The 19,414-nt window shown below is 44.0% G+C and overlaps 1 protein-coding gene across 3 annotated transcripts; it reads right to left on the reverse strand.

Annotated features, from left to right (window-relative positions):
- Positions 1-5,011: 5,011 nt before the first annotated feature.
- On the reverse strand, positions 5,012-19,306 carry disp3 (dispatched RND transporter family member 3). Of its 3 annotated transcripts, none has more exons than XM_074638448.1 (22): positions 18,420-19,306; positions 18,073-18,174; positions 13,085-14,083; positions 12,764-12,983; positions 12,490-12,626; positions 12,231-12,365; positions 11,775-11,935; positions 11,459-11,598; positions 11,244-11,335; positions 10,958-11,122; positions 10,454-10,615; positions 9,370-9,516; positions 9,142-9,278; positions 8,853-9,022; positions 8,621-8,751; positions 8,159-8,343; positions 7,942-8,068; positions 7,344-7,489; positions 7,071-7,230; positions 6,845-6,958; positions 6,041-6,213; positions 5,012-5,891 (listed from the first exon to the last, which is right to left on the reverse strand). In XM_074638448.1, the coding sequence occupies exons 3-22, from the start codon at positions 14,073-14,075 to the stop codon at positions 5,535-5,537; spliced, it is 4,050 nt and encodes a 1,349-aa protein (XP_074494549.1). In that variant the 5' UTR covers positions 14,076-14,083; positions 18,073-18,174; positions 18,420-19,306; the 3' UTR covers positions 5,012-5,534. The 3 variants fall into 3 exon arrangements, with proteins under 3 accessions (XP_074494549.1, XP_074494550.1, XP_074494551.1); XM_074638449.1 differs by having other exon boundaries at positions 18,313-19,306; XM_074638450.1 differs by lacking the exon at positions 18,420-19,306 and adding an exon at positions 18,281-18,299.
- Between the last annotated feature and the right edge of the window lie 108 nt (positions 19,307-19,414).

Raw genomic sequence — 19,414 nt, forward strand, 5'->3', positions numbered from 1 at the left:
TTTATGACATGGCATATTATTACTTTTTTTACGACATGCTATACTATGACATTCTTTTACAATGATTTTGTTATATGGCATACTATACTATGACTTTTTTTACTCTTTATATGGCATACTATACTATGACTTTTTATAACTTTTTATGATATACTCCATCCATCCATCCATTTCCTTCCGGTTATCCAGGGCTGGGTTGTGGGGGCAGCAGGCTTAGCAGGGAATTCCAAACGTCCCTCTCCCCAGCAACGTTTTCCAGCTCTTCCTGGGGGACTTCAAGGCGTTCACAGGTCAGACGAGATATATAATCTCTCCAGCATGTTCTGGGTCTACCTGGGGGCCTCTTACTAGTTAGATGTACCCGGAAAACCGCCAAAGGGAGGCGTCCTGATCAGATGCCCGAACCATCTCAGCTGGCCCCTTTCGATGCAAAGGAGCAGCGGCTCTACGAGCTCCCTCCGGATGTCTGAGCTCCTCACTCTATCTCTAAGGCTGAGCCCAGCCACCCTACAAAGAAAACTAATTTTGGCCACTTGTATCCGTGATCTCATTCTTTCAGTCACTACCCAAAGCTCATGACCATAGGTGAAGGTTTGAACGTAGATGGACTGGTAAATCGAGAGCTTTGCCTTCCGGCTCAGCTCCCTTTTCCCCCCAATGGTCCGATACGTCACCCGCATAACTGCGGACGCCGCACCAAACCGCCTGTCCGTCTCCCGCTCCATTTTTCCTTCACTCGTGAACAAGACCCCGAGATACTTGAACTCCTACGCTTGGGGCAAAGACTCACTCCCAACCCGGAGGGCGCAATTCACCATTTTCCGGCAGAGCACCATGACTTTGAGGTACTGACTCTCATCCCAACTGCTTCAAACTCGGCTGCAAACCACCCCAGTTTGTGCTGAAGGTCACAGTCTGATGAAGTCAAAAGAACCACATCATCTGCAAAGAGCAGAGATGCAATTCTGAGGGCCCGAAACCGGACTCTCCTCCCACCGGCTGCGCCTTGAGATCCTGTCCATGAAAATCACAAACAGGATCGACGACAAGGGACAACCCTGGCGGAGGCCAACACCCGCTGGAAACGTGTTTGACTTTGTGCCGAGTATACGTACACAGCTCTCAATTTGGTTATACAAGGACCGGATGGCTCGTAACAGCGACCCCGGTACCCCATATTCCCGGAGTACCCCCCCACAGGACTCCTGTCATAAGCCTTCCCAAGTCCACAAAACACATGTAGAATGGATGGGCAAACTCCCATGCCCCCTCCAGCAGCTCCGCAAGGGTAAAGAGCTGGTCCACTGTTCCACGGCCAGGACGAAATCCGCATTGTTCCTCCTGGATCCAAGGTTCGACAATCGGTTGGAACCTTCATTCCAGTACCCTTAAATAAACTTTCCCGAGAAGGCTGAGCAGTGTGATAACCCGATAATTGAAACTCACCCTCCGGTCCCCCTTTTTAAAAATGGGAACCACCTCCATGGTTTACCATTGCACAGGCACTGTCCCCCGACCTCAACTGTTTTCGACATACTGTACTATGACTTTTTTTCGACATACTATAATATGACTTTTTTTTATATACTATACCATGACTTTTTTTTTTTTGACATACTATATGACTTTTTTATGACATACTATACTATGACTTTTTTCATGAAATTTTTCGACATGCTATACTATGATTTATTTTCATGAAATCTTTCGACATGCTATGACTTTTTTTCATGAACATTTTTTAAATACTATACTACAACTTTTTTTCATGAATTTTCGACATGCTATACTATGACTTTTTTTAATGAAATTTTTCGACATGCTATACTATGATTTATTTTCATGAAATCTTTTGACATGCTATAGTATGACTTTTTCATGAAATTTTCGACATGCTATGACTTTTTTTCATGAAATCTTTCGACGTGCTAAACTATGACTTTTTCATAAAATTCCGACATGCTATACTATGACTTTTTTTCATGAAATTTGTCGACATATACCATAACTTTTTTTCAGTGTGTGAAAAGTTGACAGAATAGTAGAAAGGTGTGATTTAAATGCAAGCCCAATTACCATTTACTATAATTGATATGTTGAAAAAAGTCATAGTACAATATAATTTGTTGAAAAAAGTCATGGTACATTATGTCAAAAAAAAAATTGTAGGTCAAAAATAGTAATTAAAAAAATCATAGTATAGGACAACAGCCAGCAGGACTGATGTTTAAACCGGGATAGAGAAAAGAGCAGCAACAGTCAAACAGGGACTTTTCCAGAGCGTTGATATTAACTGGTGATTATACACAAGCTACAAAAAAGCCTTCTCACCAACAGGAAGCAGACAGATGGACAACAAAACAATATCAGAGGTGCAGCAGATTTCAGTGGTTGAAGTGACCCTCAACCTGACGCCCTCTCTGACACTACACTGCTTTCCCACCTGGCATAAACTGTATGCCTGTGGTCTCTATCAGCACACAGTGAAGGGCACAAACACTCCCACAATATATTATAGTAATATATTTACAACTTAACCTCACTTATAATTTCACAAACAAAATACAAATGAATATTTCAGAATATAGATTAAATAAACTGCAAAATAAACAGAAGAATTACCAAACAAAAGACAATTTACCAAAGAAGCCTCTATCCACTCTCCTCTCTTCCCTGGCTACTAAGTTCGGCCTTACAAGGTAATTGACATCAGCTGGAGTTCTAAGGCTCCAGAACAGGCCCCTGGAGGTAGACCTCAAAGAGAGAGGGATTAGAGGAGTTCCCCAACATAAAAGCACAACATAGCAACTTCCTGCATTCATCTGCTTTGTCAATGTTTACACAGTCAATGGGCATGTGAATGTCTTTTTCCACCTTAGTAAGGGGGATGCTTTCCAGCTCCCTCACAAGTACAGTATGTTAAAAAAAAATCATTGTATAGTATGTCGGAAAATGTCATGGAAAAGCCATAGTATAGTATGTCGGAAAAGCCACAGAAAGTCATAATATAGTATGTTGAAAAAAGTCACAAAACAGAAATAGTGTAGTATGTCAAAAAAGGGATAAAACATCATACTATAGTATGTTGAAAAAGTCATTGTATGTTGAAAAAGTTATAAGAACGTCATAGTATAGTATGTCAAAATCATATTAAGTCATATTATAGTATGTTGTAGAAAAAAGTCATAGTATAGAATGTTGAAAAGAAATCACAAAAAGTCATAGTATAGTATATCAAAAAACATCATAGTATGGTATGTCCAAAAAAGTTTTAAAAAATGTCGTATGTTGAAAAACATCACTAAAAGTCATAGTATAGTATGTTAAAAAAAGGCATATAGTATGTCCAAAAAAAAATAAATCATAATATAGCATGTAAAAAAAGTCATAAAAAAAACCTTCATATACTATGAATTTTGTCACAAAAGTCATAGTATAGTATGTTGAAAAAAGTCATAGCATAGTATGTCATAAAAGAGTTGTACCATAGTATTTCGTAAAAAATGTCATAGTATAGTATGTCATTCTCGGACTGCGGCCATCTTCGAACTTTCATTTTGATCTCACCTACACTGATCTAGACAGCATGTTGCACGGTTGCGACGCTATCGCGGTGACAAAATCTGTCCACAGAGAGATAGACTGAAATATAAATATCTAGTACTCAAAACCGCTTACGTAGAGACTGTCATTCAATGGTTGAAAGGAATGTAGCGTCTTTGCTCCAGTAAGGTCAGACTGTATTTCAGTATTTCTAGATCGGGAAACATCACCTTACCCTTTTAAAGTAATATTATTTCTTTATACACCAGCTGTACATTTTTATTTTATTTTATTTGCTAGAAAATGTGATCTCCATACAAGAAGTGCTCCTGTGAAAAATCACCTTCGCATTTAAACAAATGTAAATAGACCACCGGCATTCAAACTCTATAGAAGTTCCTCCACAGGGAGTGGAAATGTACTCTAAATTGGCAACAAACTGTTTTCTTTTTCTTCTGCAACGCAATAAATGTGATGCTGCATGCTTCCGTAAAATAACACAGACAGAGGACTCTCCGGAATAAAAGTCTGCCAATATTTTTCTGCTTTTACTCAAAATATTTGTTCTGTTCTGTTTCCACCACAATCAGCAGGAATGCTATCATGTGTAGAACGGTCGTCCTTTTGTTTAATGACCCACATGAAATATTCATGCATTGCAATTCGATGTAAAATCTGAGCCGTTTCACATGAATAATTAACGACGGCCAACTGGAGATGTGATGCTGCCTACTGTAGCAACGATGTGACTAAAGGCAAACCGTGACAGGTCTTCATCCTGCTCCGCTTCTCCGTTACGTAACAATGCAGAAGAAAACCGTGCTAAGCTTTCACAAAGGAAAAGACCCCGGGCTTTCTGCACCTGTTTTATTTGACATTCACAAGTAACACACACACAAAACAGAAATGTACTGCTCCTGCCACAATTGAGTCAGTCCCTCTCCCTAACCATTATTGTGTTATGTGGCTTGACAAATGGCCCTCACCTTTACTGTGGGGCAGACCGGAGCCGGCGTCGATGGGTGTTAGAGTGGTGCTCTAAACTGTGTGAGAACAGAGGCGGGAGCAGAGTTGGTTACAGTGAGTGACTACAAGTGCAGCGGAGGACGTGCAGAGGCTACACCTGAGGAGCTGACAAGAGGTCTCTTTCAGATGGCGCTGATGACAAAAATAGAGACATTGAAGCAGTATGAGTTCCAAGATATAAACATGTGAAAGAGTCAGAAAAGAGGATATCTTGTGGTAAGTCACAACTCTTCAGAACAAGTGTGTGCTGGCAGCATCAAAAGTTCAGTTGAGAAAGTGTGAGAGCAGCATACTGAAACATTTACATCACATATTACACTTAACAAAACTGTGCACGGTATAAACTTGACAACTTTTAATCCAGCCACATCAGGACATCATAACCTTTGTTGCAAATGTGGCTGTGAACACATTCATTGCACAACTAAGAAAACGATTTAAAAAAACGTGGTGTTTCACAAGATGGCCATGAATCATGTGAACCACTAACACTAACCGTCACGGACGTAGGAGCGCGGCGCCTTCACAACAGCAGGTCACAGTACAGTCAGTGGCAATGAGTTACGCTGATGAAAACTGTGACTCAGCCGGTGTTTCCCAACGATAGCTCAATCATCACCACCTCTACGCTGAAGGCGATATCGGCTCAAACACATACCTCAGCTGAATCATCATGTCAACCTAGAAAGGTCAACCTACTACTGTGAGTCACATAGTCATAAACATAAGCTTACAATCCACTGATCCACAATAAAAGTGAAAAAATATGTATTTTGAGATGACAAAAAGCTTCTAATTAAGGAATAGATTCTGACATCTTTGTGCTGTAAAGAACAAGATCATTAACTGATCTGATATTCCTCCCGAACACGGAGGAGAAAATAGAGTGTTTACAGTTCTCGTAGTTTTGCATACAGAAGAACTCCCCTGCCTGACATCAGTGTGAGTTGGCGGACAGTTGTTGTTTACGTGCTGATTGATTGCCAGGCCAACGCTCCCAGCTGTCCTCCCACCCAGCACAGAGCTGCTCCCAAGGCTGCCGCCGCCATCACGGCTAGGCTGGCCTTCAGCACAGCGCCGGGGGGTCTGCTGAAGCGGGCGGGGGCCATGCACGCCAGCATGGCCACAGTCACGGTCAGGGTGAAGAAAATGGAGACAGCGGTGTTAATGGCCACAATCTGGCCAAACTTGGCGAAAGGCACAATGACGCAGAAGAAGAGAGGGACCGTGGAGATCACCGTGGTGACAGCGCTGGACACTATGGCAACACCCACATGATTCACTGCCTCCAGGGTCCGCCTCTGCCTCTCGGCCCCAGGCTCCTGCAAACAAAACACAGATTAATAGGTGGAGCGGCTCCTCTTTATTCATGAGCCTTCAGGGCGCTTCTCGCCTTATTAAATCCAAAAATCTTAGTCATTAGCTTGTTTTTGCAAGTGTGTAAACTGAAGACAAATTTACACTCCCATACCGAGTCATGATCAGTCATAGAGGACATGGCCTCCCCAGCCAGCAGGTATCCCTCCACCAGGTGCAGACAGTAATCCACTGAAGATCCCACAAGTATGGACAGAGAAATCGCCTCCACTGCTCCCATCTCCCAGCCCAGCCAATACATGATCGCCACCACCAGACAGATCACTCCTATTGAAGGCCAAAAACTCAGAATTACACACATGATCCCGACCCATGCCTGAATATTCCATTTTAAAGAGGACCTATTATGCTTTTGTGCTTTTTCCCTTTCCTTTAGTGTGTTATATAGTTTTTTTTAAACATGTAAAAAGGTCTGCAAAGTTACAAAGCCCAAAGTCCACGCCAAAGGGAGTTACTCTCCCCCACTGAAACTCTGCTCCTGAAAAGCCTGAAACACCTTGCTTGAAGTCCCGCCTTTTCTTCTGTAACATGGTGATGTCACCAAGTAACACATTTGCATAATACCTGCCTAGCGGCTAGTCTGGCACGCCATCAAACAAAGCTAGTTAGAGCGGAGAGTTTGGTTTGGTTGGCCAATCACAACAGCTAACCAATCAGAGCAGACTGGGCTTTTAGGGATGGGGGGCAGGAGCTCAAACAGAGCTTTTCAGACAGAGGGTGAAACGAGGTGCTGCAGCACAGCCGGTATTAGAAAAGTAAAGCGTTTTTCAACACTAAAGCACATAAACATGTCTCATAGAAACCTGGAATGCAAGTATGAACCTGAAAATAAGCATAATAGGTCCTCTTTAATAACAAGTCACTTCCAAACCTGAATATACAACTTTTCATCTATTACCTAGAATGGTTATGAGTACTGGGAGCAGCAGCAGGAGATGTGCAGTAAACACGGACACAGCTGCCACACAGATGGCCAGAGACAGCAGCAGACTCCAGAGGGCACTCTCCACACCTACAAATAGACCAGAGAGCACTATATTATCAGATTTTTACATGCTGCATCCTCTTCAGTTTGCAGGGAAAAAAACACATCTCTTTGACATGCAGCGCCACCTCTCACTCGCCTATGATTTCCATGAAAATCTGCTTCCAGTGCTCGCAGGTCTGGAAACCCCGTTGCAGGGCGGAGGTCTGCGGGAGGGAGGCGAGCTGCTCCTGGATGAAGTTCTCCCACTGAAGGAAGTCGGAATAGGTCTGAAAGGAGGATTTGCCCTTGTATGTGGTCTTGGGAGAGCAGAGGCAGAGCGTTACGCGTGATGGCACCAGCTGAAAGTGAACTGGAAATGTGCTGCTCTGTGATGCAGGAACATGAAAAGCTGAGAGATGAAGGGACTTACAGACTCAAAGGCCATGGACAGCCAGCGGACCTTGCCTCCGTGCATTCCCACCGCACCGTGGGAGAGCTGTCCCGGGAGCAGGTTGGGCTCAGGGAGAGAGTGACACTCAGTATGGAGCAGAGGCAGAATAGAAGACAGTTTATTACCTGAAGGGAACCGAAGAACGGACATTACAATTTAGTCGTTAAGCACTTTATATTACATTGTGTCTAAATTAAGAATTTAGGGCTGCAACTACTGATTATTTTCATCTTATCATTCCTCCATTGACTGATGCATTATTTGTTTTTATAAAATGTAAGAAAATAATGAAAAATATCCATTATAATTTCCCAAACCCCAAGTTAACATCTTCAGTACAGTCCAAAAACCAAAAATATTACTTTTGCTATTAAAGAACAATAAGAAAACCAGCAAATATTCACATTTGGCATTTTTGCTTAAAAAAATGTCTTTAACGATCGAATCGATCAATTAATTTTTTCTGTTGATAAATTAACTAATCAATTAATCAACAGACCATTTCAGCTCTATACGGTTTTAATGATATTTTATGGTAAAATAAAAGACTTCACTCTGAATTGTGTTTGGGAGTTACCTGAAGGCAAACACTGCGCTCCTCCTGGCTTCACAAGTTGTGTGTTTGCACTAATAGCTTTACAAATTTTGCAAAGACGCCCCATTTCCTGGAAAACATCAAAGTCTGGGTCCAATATAATGCTGCCCTTTGGAGAGAATTAAACACCACGTCAACCAAATGATAATATAATTAAAATCTGGCTCTGCTTTATTTCTGTTGATTATTATACCCTCACCATATCTCCAATGACGTGGTTGTCTCTCTGTTCGGTTCGGTTGACTCCCAGGATGCCAAACACAACAAAAACCATCGCCCCAGTGTCGACCAGAGGTCGCACCGCTGGGTGGCCACATGCGCCGCCACTGCATGGGTTGAAGCCAGACGTTTTGGATGATTTTGCTTTGGCAGCAGAAGAGGGATCTGTGAAAATAGAACCAGAGGAAAATCTCTCAGCAGGCATTTATTTATACTGTGTAAAAATATCTGTACAACTAGAGTACTGTGGAAAAAATCTTCCAGTGGGTTCAGCTAGTGTCACTTTAAGAAGCTATAGTGTTATATCACTGCATTTTCTCTATTTTTAAGACTCAACATGAGAATGAATGACATAAAAGAAGACATTTCAGCAGTGTGACACATTCAGTTTTCTTGATGGGATAACAAACCATCTTCATGGTAATGATGTTTTCTCGCTCACCACTGGGAAGAGGAATATAAAAGGTTCCTTGTGTGGGTCCATCAGGCCCAGAACTGATGCCGCAGCCAGGCGGGTTGACACACACGCGGCTGGGATGAGGTCTCAGGCGGCGCTGGGCAAAGCACAGTCTCCTAAGAGGAGAAAGCAGAGCTGAAATGACAGATTGTCCACTAAAACGACATGACAGTCCATCAAACTTATGCTATGATTTTTTTTCCATTTGTGTTTTCACCTGCTGTGCTGCTGCTGAGACAACGCTACATAAAAGGAAAACTCTGGCGTCCAGCCATGACGGGGTTCACACGAGGTGGATGTGATCATCCAGCTGGGGTACGGGCGGTACACATGGGAAACACACACTGTCATTCTGGTGGTGTAATTGCCGCGGGGCTGATTATAAGCCTATTCAGATAAAACAAGATTAGTTATAAGCCGCTTTAGCAGCTCATATCGCAGTTGGGTTACATAACCGTACAACTAATTATATTACTGGCTGCTATTACTTTTATTTGCTCTCTAACCTGAAATGATGACACCTCTTCATGCTCTGTGCTGCACATTTTCCATGGGGAGGGAGTGCTGGTGTTGAGGGAGAAGCGGTAAACGGACGCAGAGGCTCCAAGGTCCAACTTTGATATGTAGACTGTAGGTAAAGAGCCTAAAACAACAGCAAAAAGTACAATATTTTAAAATGATGGGAGAGGTTTTAAATGAGGATGAAGAGGATTCTTATGAGCTGAGTGTTTTACCTGTTTGGTTGGTGCTTGAATTTGGTTTCACTGAGCTCCGAGGAGCAGTGGAGGTTGCTGTGCTCGGGGTCTGCTGATGTGTAGAGAACTTAAATGCTGATGAGGAAGTGTGGGTGTACAAAGGATGGGGCTTTTCCATGAACACACCTGCAGGACACAACATGCAAATCAGACATCTGTTTTGGATCTGTGAAGTTAAAGGGTAACTTTGGTATTTTTTCAACCTGGACCCTATTTTCCCATGTTTTTGTGTCTAACTGACTAATGGGGACAACAGTTTCTGAAAGTCATTCAGTATTGAGGGACAACACTTTAACCGGCAGCTGCTCACAGGCTGCAATATGGCGCTATTGGGACAAGCTGGCACCGTCATTTACGTCCACTAAAAGTGCTTGTTTTTGCCATGACAGGCTCTGATTGTTATTATTAAGTGTCTGACAATATTATGGAAAGAGTCTCACTCAAGAAGAAGTCTCGTTCTGAAATCTGGCGAGGTGGCGTGTTGCCGGAAGACAGCAGTGGAATAGTGGAATACATCCATGGTGTGGTGGAAACGCAAGTGCCAGCCGGTCAAAGTTTGTTGTGTTGGAGTACAGAAAGTGTAGATTAGTGTTATATAATAATAGATTTTCAATGGCATGGCCACGTTGTTGAAATCATACATAGATGATTTCAACAACGTGGATGAGGTCTTTGAATTCGATGGCCTCCCATATTTATTTGAGTACACAGATATTCAGATTTCACAAAGAGACTTCTACTTGGACACAATAACAGACCGGATCAAGAAAAAGGTAAGAAAACGTTTTATTTTTCTGTAGGGTCCTTTCCATAATGTTGTCAGACATTAGTGTGTTAGTGGAAAAAACAAGCACTTTTAGTGAACGTTACGTTGCTCATTTGCCCTCGCAGCTCGTTTCGCTGCTGCCGGTTACAGCGTTATCCCTAAATACTGGACCAATTTCAAAAATTGTTGTCCCCATTAGTCACTTAGACACAAAAACATGTGAAAATAGGGGTTGAAAAATACCAATAAGTTACCCTTTAACTGGTGAGTGTGTTTCTATCACTGCCATAGTCTCACCTGAGCACATGGGGCAGGAGATGCCTTGACCGCTGAGGTTGCTCCTCAGAGCCAGCAGAGTCTGGAGGTTTGTGTCCCGGCGGAAAAGAAGAGGGGCGTGAGTTGCCGGCCTCAGGAGACAGCAGCACCCGGCAGATAAGAGCAGGACGAGGAGGAAGACGCCTAGGCCGACAGGAAGAAAATGATAAATGATGGCAGAGAGGAGGGTCTGATGGAGTAGATAGAGCAGCTGAGAGACAGATCAGGGCCAAGGATCAATTACAGTCACTCCTTAAAAGAGGGAAGCTGATCATGATTCATGATAGGCACTTGCTCTTCCTCTGACAGACCAAATCCCCTCAGGCCGGACAGAGATGGGCTGGAGGTTACTCTCATGTCTAAATCATAGATCAAGATCTGTGAAAACCAAACTATAGAAAGTTCTCCCTGATCTTTTTAAGTTTTCTTGAGTATAAATTGCCGTGTCAAGCAAGTGAGTTCTCAGAGATTTTGATCAAATCTCACCTAGAACGGCTTTTCTTCGCTCCACAGCTGGCTCTGCCACTAAGTGCTTTAGGACCCACCGGAGATTTGTGCTCACCACACCCACATGCTGCTGCCCTGGAGGGGACAGGGGTGTCTCCACTGACAGGGAAAGAATGGCTGCATCGCCGTCTGTGTCGCAGGAGCCTGGCCGAGACAAAGACAGGGGGCTTAGTAGTGCCTGAACAGCAGCATTTTACAACCTAGATTCCCTTTCCTATTCTCACCCTCCATGATTCACTCAATGTGAGGGAGATAATAATCTCACCTGGCTCCATCTCCACTGACAGAAGTGCCACATCGTCATCCTCATCTGACAAAGGGCTGTGGCTCGCCGACAGGCCCGAAAACAGCTTCCAGCTTGAGAGTGAGGAGGCAGTTAAGGGAGAGAGACAGCTGAAGGGATTACAACGCGCCTGTGGTGTCGCACAGCATGCACAAATAAAAAAATTCTCACACAAAAGTAAGGAAACAATGCCTCACCAATTCAACCAGGCGTGTTCCTGAGGCTCCACACACTCGGTCCAGATACACAGGGCAGCGGGCATCAGGGCGGATACGCAGAGCCAGCAGCAGCTGACAATGAGGGCCATGAATAGGCCGAAGTCATGCACGGCCGGGATCTGAGTGTCAGTTAAATAAAGCACAGTGTAAAAGGACCTTGAAACATTTAATTTGTGCTTATCGCATGAAAATGCCTGTCTGCTGAGAGAGGCACTTCTATTCATCCATAGCCGGGGAGTCATTTATACTCCCTGTACGGATCCTATTAACGGATGGATTGCTCTTCTATGGTTACCTGAGAGAAGGTGTTAGCAGCATAGGCAGCTGCAGTAGTGAAGGAGGTGAGGAAAGTAGCTCGGCCGGCTGTTTTAATTGTGTAGATCATTCGCTGCTGCGGCTGACGTAGATGAGAAGCCTGTCTGAAGGTGCTGATGAACACAAATACATCATCCACCCCTGAGCAGCAGTGGGAGAACAAAAGAGCTGCCTTATTACATATTATGGTAAATGTACTGTAAAAAAAAAAATGTTTTTTCAACCTTTAAAGGAATAGTTTGACATTTTGGAAAAAAAATAAAATAAATAAAAATACATGTATTTACTTTTTTGCTGAGAGTTAGGTGAGAAGATTGATACCACCCTCATCAAAGAGAGTGGTATCTATCTTCTCACCTAACTCTTGGCAAGAAAACAAGCCTATTTCCCCAAATGTCGAACTATTCCTTTAATGAAAATATTTCTTTTCCCTTACCAATACCGATAATAACAAAGGCTGCAACTCCATTGAGAATGCCCAGGTACCTCACGCCAAAGACAACGTGGTACAGGAAAAGAGCCATCAGGCAGCTCAGTCCAATGCTAGCGAGTCCAAAGAAAGTCAGAAACACTACAGAGAGACAACGAAACAACAAGGAGCTCAAAAAACATTCATAAGCTACGAAATAACTGACTACAAAATTGAGATATGTACACATCGATGCAAGTGGAATAAAGAGCAGGTCATACTGTACCAGAAAAGGAGGTAAGGACGAAGACGAGCAAAGTAATGCAGGCTCCGCTGATGACCGCCAGCATCATGTCATTGTGGAAGGTGTGTCTCACCTCATCATCAAACAGCTCCGTTCCCCCATACAGCACCTTCACCTGGCTGTGACAAGAGGAGCAGATACAAAATAGCATCCAATTTCATTAAATAATGTGACTATAATGCAGCAAAATAACTCCCTGAAAGGAGTGATTATGTACTGTAATGCATGGGCAATATTGCAGTGATTTTGTCCCGACCTGGTAGATTGCTTGGCCAGGATGTCTGCGTACTGCACCACAAAGTTTTTGAAGCGTGATCTTTGCTCGTGAGCTCGGTCCTGCAGGGAGTAGTAGGAAGGAAGAGGAGCTCCGAAGTGGATCTCACTGCGTAAGAGGGAGGAGGAGAGATGCTCTGGGGACAGACTTTCATCCACGTACCAGTAGAACTGTGGGTGGGTGATGGCCAAACTCAGAGAACCTGGGAATACATACATGGCAAATCAGCACTTTTTAGGAGGACTATTACAGGTATTCCTTTATGCTTGAAAGCTTAAAGCACTTTCTGCACTGTAGGCTCACCTTGAATATCAGCTAGATCTGGGCCCATGCCATCATAGTAGATCTTCCCTCCTCTCTCACTGGGGTACAGGTAAGACAGGAGTGAGCTGGGTGGGGAGCAGTAGGACGGCCCCAGTGGCAGATCCCTCAGCATCTCCAGAGGCTTCCAGCAGAACTGATGAAACTGCGGGTGCTGCATGAGCAGGCGCTCCACACGGTGAATCGTCTGCAGGCGTTCGGGGGTGAAGATGTTGCGATCGCCCTCACCTTGAGCCACAAACACCAGCTCGATCCTCCACAGAGCCTGGCTCTGCAGGTAGTAATTGGGAGCGAATCTGCGCCTCCTAATGAGCGGAAGAGTGGAATTTCCATCCCGTGACCTCTCCTCTTCCTCCTCTGCTCTGTGAGTTAAGTTCTTGTGCTTACCCATTTCCTCCTGACCCAAATCAAGCGCTGTCCTTTTATCTCTGCTGTCTGCGTCTCCTGTCTTCTGATCATCTCCTGCATGTAAAGAGTCGTTTTGAGGAGTGGAGGACCTCGCGTCCTCATTATCTGTCCTGTTGAAAACTCCCTGTTTGCGCAGCCTCTCCAGCAGGAGCTCCCTAAGGGCCTCAGACTCGCTGTTATCCAAGTCTCGCCTACGTCTGTCCCAGGACCCCAGCTGAGTCTTCACAGCTATGGTGAGGGCGTCGAAACGCTCGGCAGAGAAGTGACTGTGAACCTCGAAGGCACTGTAGGAGAGGTCTATGTCCAGAGGAGGGCAGTAGAGGAGCATGTAGGCAAACAGGGCGCACGGTAGCGAGACAACTACCCCTAAAACCACTCCACTGGCCCAGGGCTGTGTGTACACCCACCCCACCGCCCTCCACAGTCCACACATCCCAGCCTCCCCAGAGAGACAGCTCTGTCCTGATGCTTGTGCTACTCCATCCTCTTCCTCCTCCTCCTCCTCTTCTTCTTCCTCCCCTCCCCAGCTGGTCTGAAACAGCAGCGGCTCATCCTCCACATCCATGCTGGCACCTGTCAGGGACACATAACACCACTTGATCATCGCTCACTTAAAGTAACACCCTTTTCTCTCTTCGGGCAGGAGCACAAAATAGGTGTTTGAAGTACCAGCAGCTGACATGACCATCCGACAAAATGAAGGACAAACTCCGAAAAGTGGCACGCAGCAAAGCAAGGACGTGAGAATTAAGTCTGTCCTCGCACAGCTGTCGACAAACAGCTTCCACTGGCAGCTCACATGAAAGAAAATTGAAGAGGGGAGACCTTTTTTCCTTATAAGATAAAAATGGTTGGCTGAGCCCTGCTTTAAGATGCTGATCACAAGAGCTTGGGGGTTAGACAGGCTAAAAGATGTGATTTAATTCTTCTCCCTGTCAGCCATTATCACCCAGAGAGAGTCTGCTGGTGGCTTTCTACACATCAACACTAGCTGTGTCTGCGCTGCAGCAAATTAAATCATCTCACTTGTCTAATTACTGACAAGAAGAGTGAGTGGGATATTAGACAGAGTTGTGGAATAAGAAAAGGTTTATCTCCTGTGATGGGCAGCCTTTGAGTAACAGTGTCAATAGGTGCCACTTTTTTTCCCACTCCTCCACACACAAGATACTGCAGTTTGCATTCAAGTGGCAGTGAGCCCGCTAACTGCAGCAATTTATCTATTCTCTTTAGAGCAGTGCTTTAAGGTTAGCCAGGTAAGACAGTGAATCTTGATTATGTGTAAACGATAGCCGCACTCGGCTCTGTAGCTGAAGTGAAAAAATCCATCATAAAAAGAGAGAATAATTTACAAATTACACCACGTAGTCGATATTTGTAGAAATGATTAAGACTCCTTGAGTTAGAAAGCAGAGAAGAAAGACTCATGAGAGACAAACCCCGGAGCTGAAAATAAACTGGAGGCTTGTTGATTTATGGGATTTGTGTTTTTTTGCTCTTACACCTGAGCAAACTTTATTTTATGGTAGAGATAAAGAAGAAAATTTGCTCCTGTCTGCTGCACCTCATGTTCTGTGCAGTCACTGTGTCCACAAAGTCTCTGGTTCACTGATAAAGGAGCAACTCATGGATGGGTTTCATGGTCACATCATTAACGGTCTTAGCTCTACACTTTCTGCGAGAGAGTTCTCAAATGTCCACAGGATTTTACATATGCTAATGCAGTTTTATGCTGGATTTTTCCTTTCATGAAAGAGATAAGAAAGCCTGTTGAGCTGAAAACCCTGAGCTCCACTGCGTCTAATACTCTGTGAAAAGGCCTATTAATGTGCCATTTTTTTTTTTTTTAAATCTGCTCAACACATCCTTTTATTAATCACCATGTCATCTTACTGCACAGGCAAGGACACCAGTGCCCCTATTAATGGGAGAGCAACAGACCAGCATCTGCCCATGCACTGTGAATGCGGTCCTGCTCTTTTAGAGGACAAATTCATTAATGGTGTTGGGAAGTTTGGTTTCAAAGTGTGAAAACAGAAAACAGAATATGCTGTCTCAACAAAATCATCTAATTATTTTCAGCTAGTTATGTTTCACAGTGCCTTGTGTGTCTAAAATAACAAGGAAAACAATTTGTTCCAATTTATAGACTGCAACATGGTGGCATCATTACTGGTTATCTGCACCCATCATGAGCTCAATTATTTTGTTTTCTATAATGCCATAATGAAAGCCAGTTTTCCTCTTCAAACATGTTTCTGTCATAGTAATATGACCAATTATGTGACAAAATCTTGATGAGATATGCGAGGTGTAATTGCGCGTTTAGAGTAAATGAAATGGAATACAGCTTTGGGTAATTCGATTATTGTAATCCTGTTACATTTCATCATTTCTGCCTCTCCAGCTTGTTTTGATGATGGTGCTCTCATCAACAGAAGATGAGAGGAGGCGCGCAGACGAGCACAGAAATATGATGAGAGAAGTGGAGTGGAGGAAAGGGGGAAAGAAAAGGTCGGGGAATGACTGCAGACGCACACACACACACCACAGCCGTCACCCTTCAAACAAATGACCAGCACCTCAGAAATTGTGCTTTTCTGCCGTTTAATATTCATGGCAAAAAAAAATCGAAATGACAGTACTACAGGCTCCATTTCAGTGTCTGTTTCAACATCAAAACAGGCTGATTAGTGGTGCAGATGTCAAAGTCTGACAGTCTGAGGAACTCATTAGTGACTGATATGTAGACTTGGTGTCTATAGCTCTGTGCTGTATGCTAAACCTCTACTGTGTGCGACTTGCAACAGACAGCATGCAGGTACAGTGGAGGAAAGATAACTATAGTGAAGCACGGCCTCGGGGAAAACATCCTTTTCTCTCCTCCTGATGAGTCTGACGTTTCTTCACGTCCAAAAGCATTGCACCTCATGTGCAATAATTATGAGCGGTGTGCAGCTGTAAACCACTGCGAGCAGTGCAGAGCCTGCTATGACTAATGTGTTTACAAGCTCACACAATTGTTCAACACCGCTATTTCTTTCTGCAAAGATTAAGGGTAGAAAACGACGCAGGTGCGGATTAAAAATAGAATGTAATTTGGCATCCTGCTTTCTGTATTTATTGGAATAAACGCCATCTCCCTCATGGCTCAGTCTATATTAGGGGGGCTGTGTTTCTTAGACTCAAAAAACTGAGACGGATAAATGCACTGAGTGGCTTGAAGTGAACATCTATTTGCAGCTTTTGAGGTATGACATCTTGTACTAATCGCTTGAAAATGACTTTCCTTCCCTCACGCAAGACTCAATTTTGAACTTTCAGTGTAGCTTTTTTTTATTGAATTTTGTTAAACAAGCACTGCCCAGGTAGTCGTGCTGTACCTGCCTGCTTGTACAGCAATATTTGACGGACTGCGTTGTGCAGCACAGAGCTGAATTTGTCTCGTGTGTCATGTTCAGCCAGTTGTGAGCAAAAAAGGAGGGTGAACTCCACGACACCAGGTGTATTTTTTTCTCCCATAAGAACGTGCAAAAGCTGAAGTGTCAGCGTTTTTACCCTCCACTTTATCTCTGGATTGTGTCTTGTAGTTGAGGTGGGAGCTCGGAGCAATCCCAGCATGCTGTGAGCCTGAACCCTTCACCTATAATAATCTCTCAACATCTCACTCATCCCCCCCCCCTCCTTTTTGCTCTCCATCCCTGACTCTCCTGCCCTTTTCATCCCCTCAATCTTTCTGCCTTTTCTCCACGTCTCCATCTTGTCCACAAAAGGTGAGAGGTTTGTAACCTTCATTATTGACAGCAGCTAAAAATAACCCCACCCTCCTCAGTCTTATCTCCTCTCCATCTCATCCAATATGGATATCACACGCCTGCCTGCTGCCCCACACACACACACACACACACATTCAGCCGGGTGTAAACTCAGCAAGCAAACCACCTCATTTAAAGGGGCATTGATTTCACCACGAGTGCTCTATGAATACATTCCCTATGCATGAGCGCTCAGCAGTGGGTTTATAACGGATGTGTCTTCTATTCCTTTTACGCACTGTGAATCTGGAGACGGTGGTTCAAGTCAAACTCCCGAGATCCATTTGCACCTGACAACGGTGTTGATTTTTTCCTCATTGTATTCTCGATGAATTCATGCTCGCACAGAAGGGAGCGCAAAGCTGTGTGTGTGCTGTGTGAAGCATCCTGGGGCTGTACCATGCGTTTTCTCACACTCTCCTGAATAAAAATGTTGTAAATAAGCCTCACATTACAGTGGTGGTAGTTTTCTTTTTCTAACAGCATAAAAACAACACATATATGAAGCTTAGTTCCCAAACTTATCTGCTTCAGAGTTACTCTGATGAACAATGCTTTTACTCCAAGCAGATAGGATGAGCTTTAATTGATTTGTTAATCCATTTCTGGACTCTCTCTTGCTTTTTCCTAGATAATTGCACAGTTTAACCCCTTGGGTAATTAATATTTTCATCAATAACTCAATAAGGCAAAAAACAAAAGTATCCCTATCAAAGCAAATGCCTGCAACAATGATGAGAGTCTTACCTGAGGCTGATGAGTCGAGAATCACAGGTGGAGCGTTCAGGCCTACTGGGTCCACTTGTAATGTGCTGAACTTGTGCTCTGAGATTTCACCTCCTCCATGCTCTGGTGTGGAAGAAAAGAAATAATTCACTCACTGCTTTATTGTCATAGTTAATAACTCATCAAGAGAGAGACACCATGGGAACCCCCACAAGAGAATGACACACACACAAATCCACTTCCCAGTCCCCCCCCACACACTCTCTACAGGAATCTTCTAATCTCAGCAGTTAATGTGTTGTTTTCCTCTCCTTTTATGCTCCTCGGTCCTTTCTCTCTCTTTCGTGCACCCTCCCCTCCTCTCTTACCCGGTTGTCCAGGCGACAGAGTCAGTGAGAGACATTTCTTCCCAGAAGCTCCTCTCTCTCTCTCCCATGGCTTTGTTCAGCTTGCTCTGCTGACTGGCTCACCGGTGGAAGACATGCGAGGAGGGGGACTGCAGCCAGAAAAACCCTCCTGTAAATCACTGGAGGACAGCAGGAGAACCTGGAGGGATGTTATATATGAATCAAAACGTGCCTCGGGCCGGTTCCACTTTTAATTCAGCTGGTTTTATGTGACCAAATTGATGCGGTTGTCACGACGCTGCAGCCGAGCCCCCTCCCATGCTGTCAGAGTTGGTATGGTCTAGTCTAGTCTCAGTTGGTGGGGAGGTGGGGTGTGTTATAAGAGGGTGATCACAATAACTCTACTACAGTGGAAGACAAAGTGCAGGCAATTTAAAATAATCGCCTGAAGTAAGAGGTTTGAGGTTCCTTCTCCTTTCCTTGTGCTCTCACACCACATGAACGTACGCCTTTTAATCTAGCTCTCTGTTGCAGGTGCAATCTGAATTTGTGGGGTTTGTAAATTCAGCTCTGATTTGATTTATGTTTGCCTTGTTGTGCAAATAATGCTTGGGACCGTAGTGCTCACTCTCATCTAACATTAATGACCAGTTCTTACACTCATTACAGCCACATTCAACTCATCCATCATCTCACTTCTCAACCTCTGCTCAGGTTTAAACTTGGATTGCATTGGCATTGAAAGTCAAATACTCCATTATCTAAATGGGAACAGATAACTCTGAAGTAAAGTTTCACCATATGTAGCTCTTTCCACACCCTGTGGTGCAGCGTGTGAGTCAAACACAAAGCTGCTCATGTCACTCTTAGAATGTGTGTTTGTGTGCGTGTTGGCACCCTTCAGGAGACTTCGTCTTCACGCTGTTGGCGCGGCTGTGACAGGCCCATCTGACTGAACAGACTTTTCCAGTCACCTGAGATTAATAAAGTGAAGCAGAGTGAGTCTAATCGCATCT

Source organism: Sebastes fasciatus, chromosome 6 (assembly GCF_043250625.1).
Source record: "Sebastes fasciatus isolate fSebFas1 chromosome 6, fSebFas1.pri, whole genome shotgun sequence".
NCBI classification, from domain to species: Eukaryota; Metazoa; Chordata; class Actinopteri; order Perciformes; family Sebastidae; genus Sebastes; species Sebastes fasciatus.

What these genes read in the sequence shown, in the direction of transcription:
- disp3 (XM_074638448.1), bottom strand. Translation starts at nt 14,075, where the DNA reads ATGGATGTGGAGGATGAGCCGCTGCTGTTTCAGACCAGCTGGGGAGGG. An exon ending in CGTCCTTACCTCCTTTTCTG is followed by an intron (nt 12,366 to 12,489) that starts GTACAGTATGAC and finishes GTCTCTCTGTAG; the next exon opens with TGTTTCTGACTTTCTTTGGA. An exon ending in CTGCTAACACCTTCTCTCAG is followed by an intron (nt 11,599 to 11,774) that starts GTAACCATAGAA and finishes ACTGACACTCAG; the next exon opens with ATCCCGGCCGTGCATGACTT.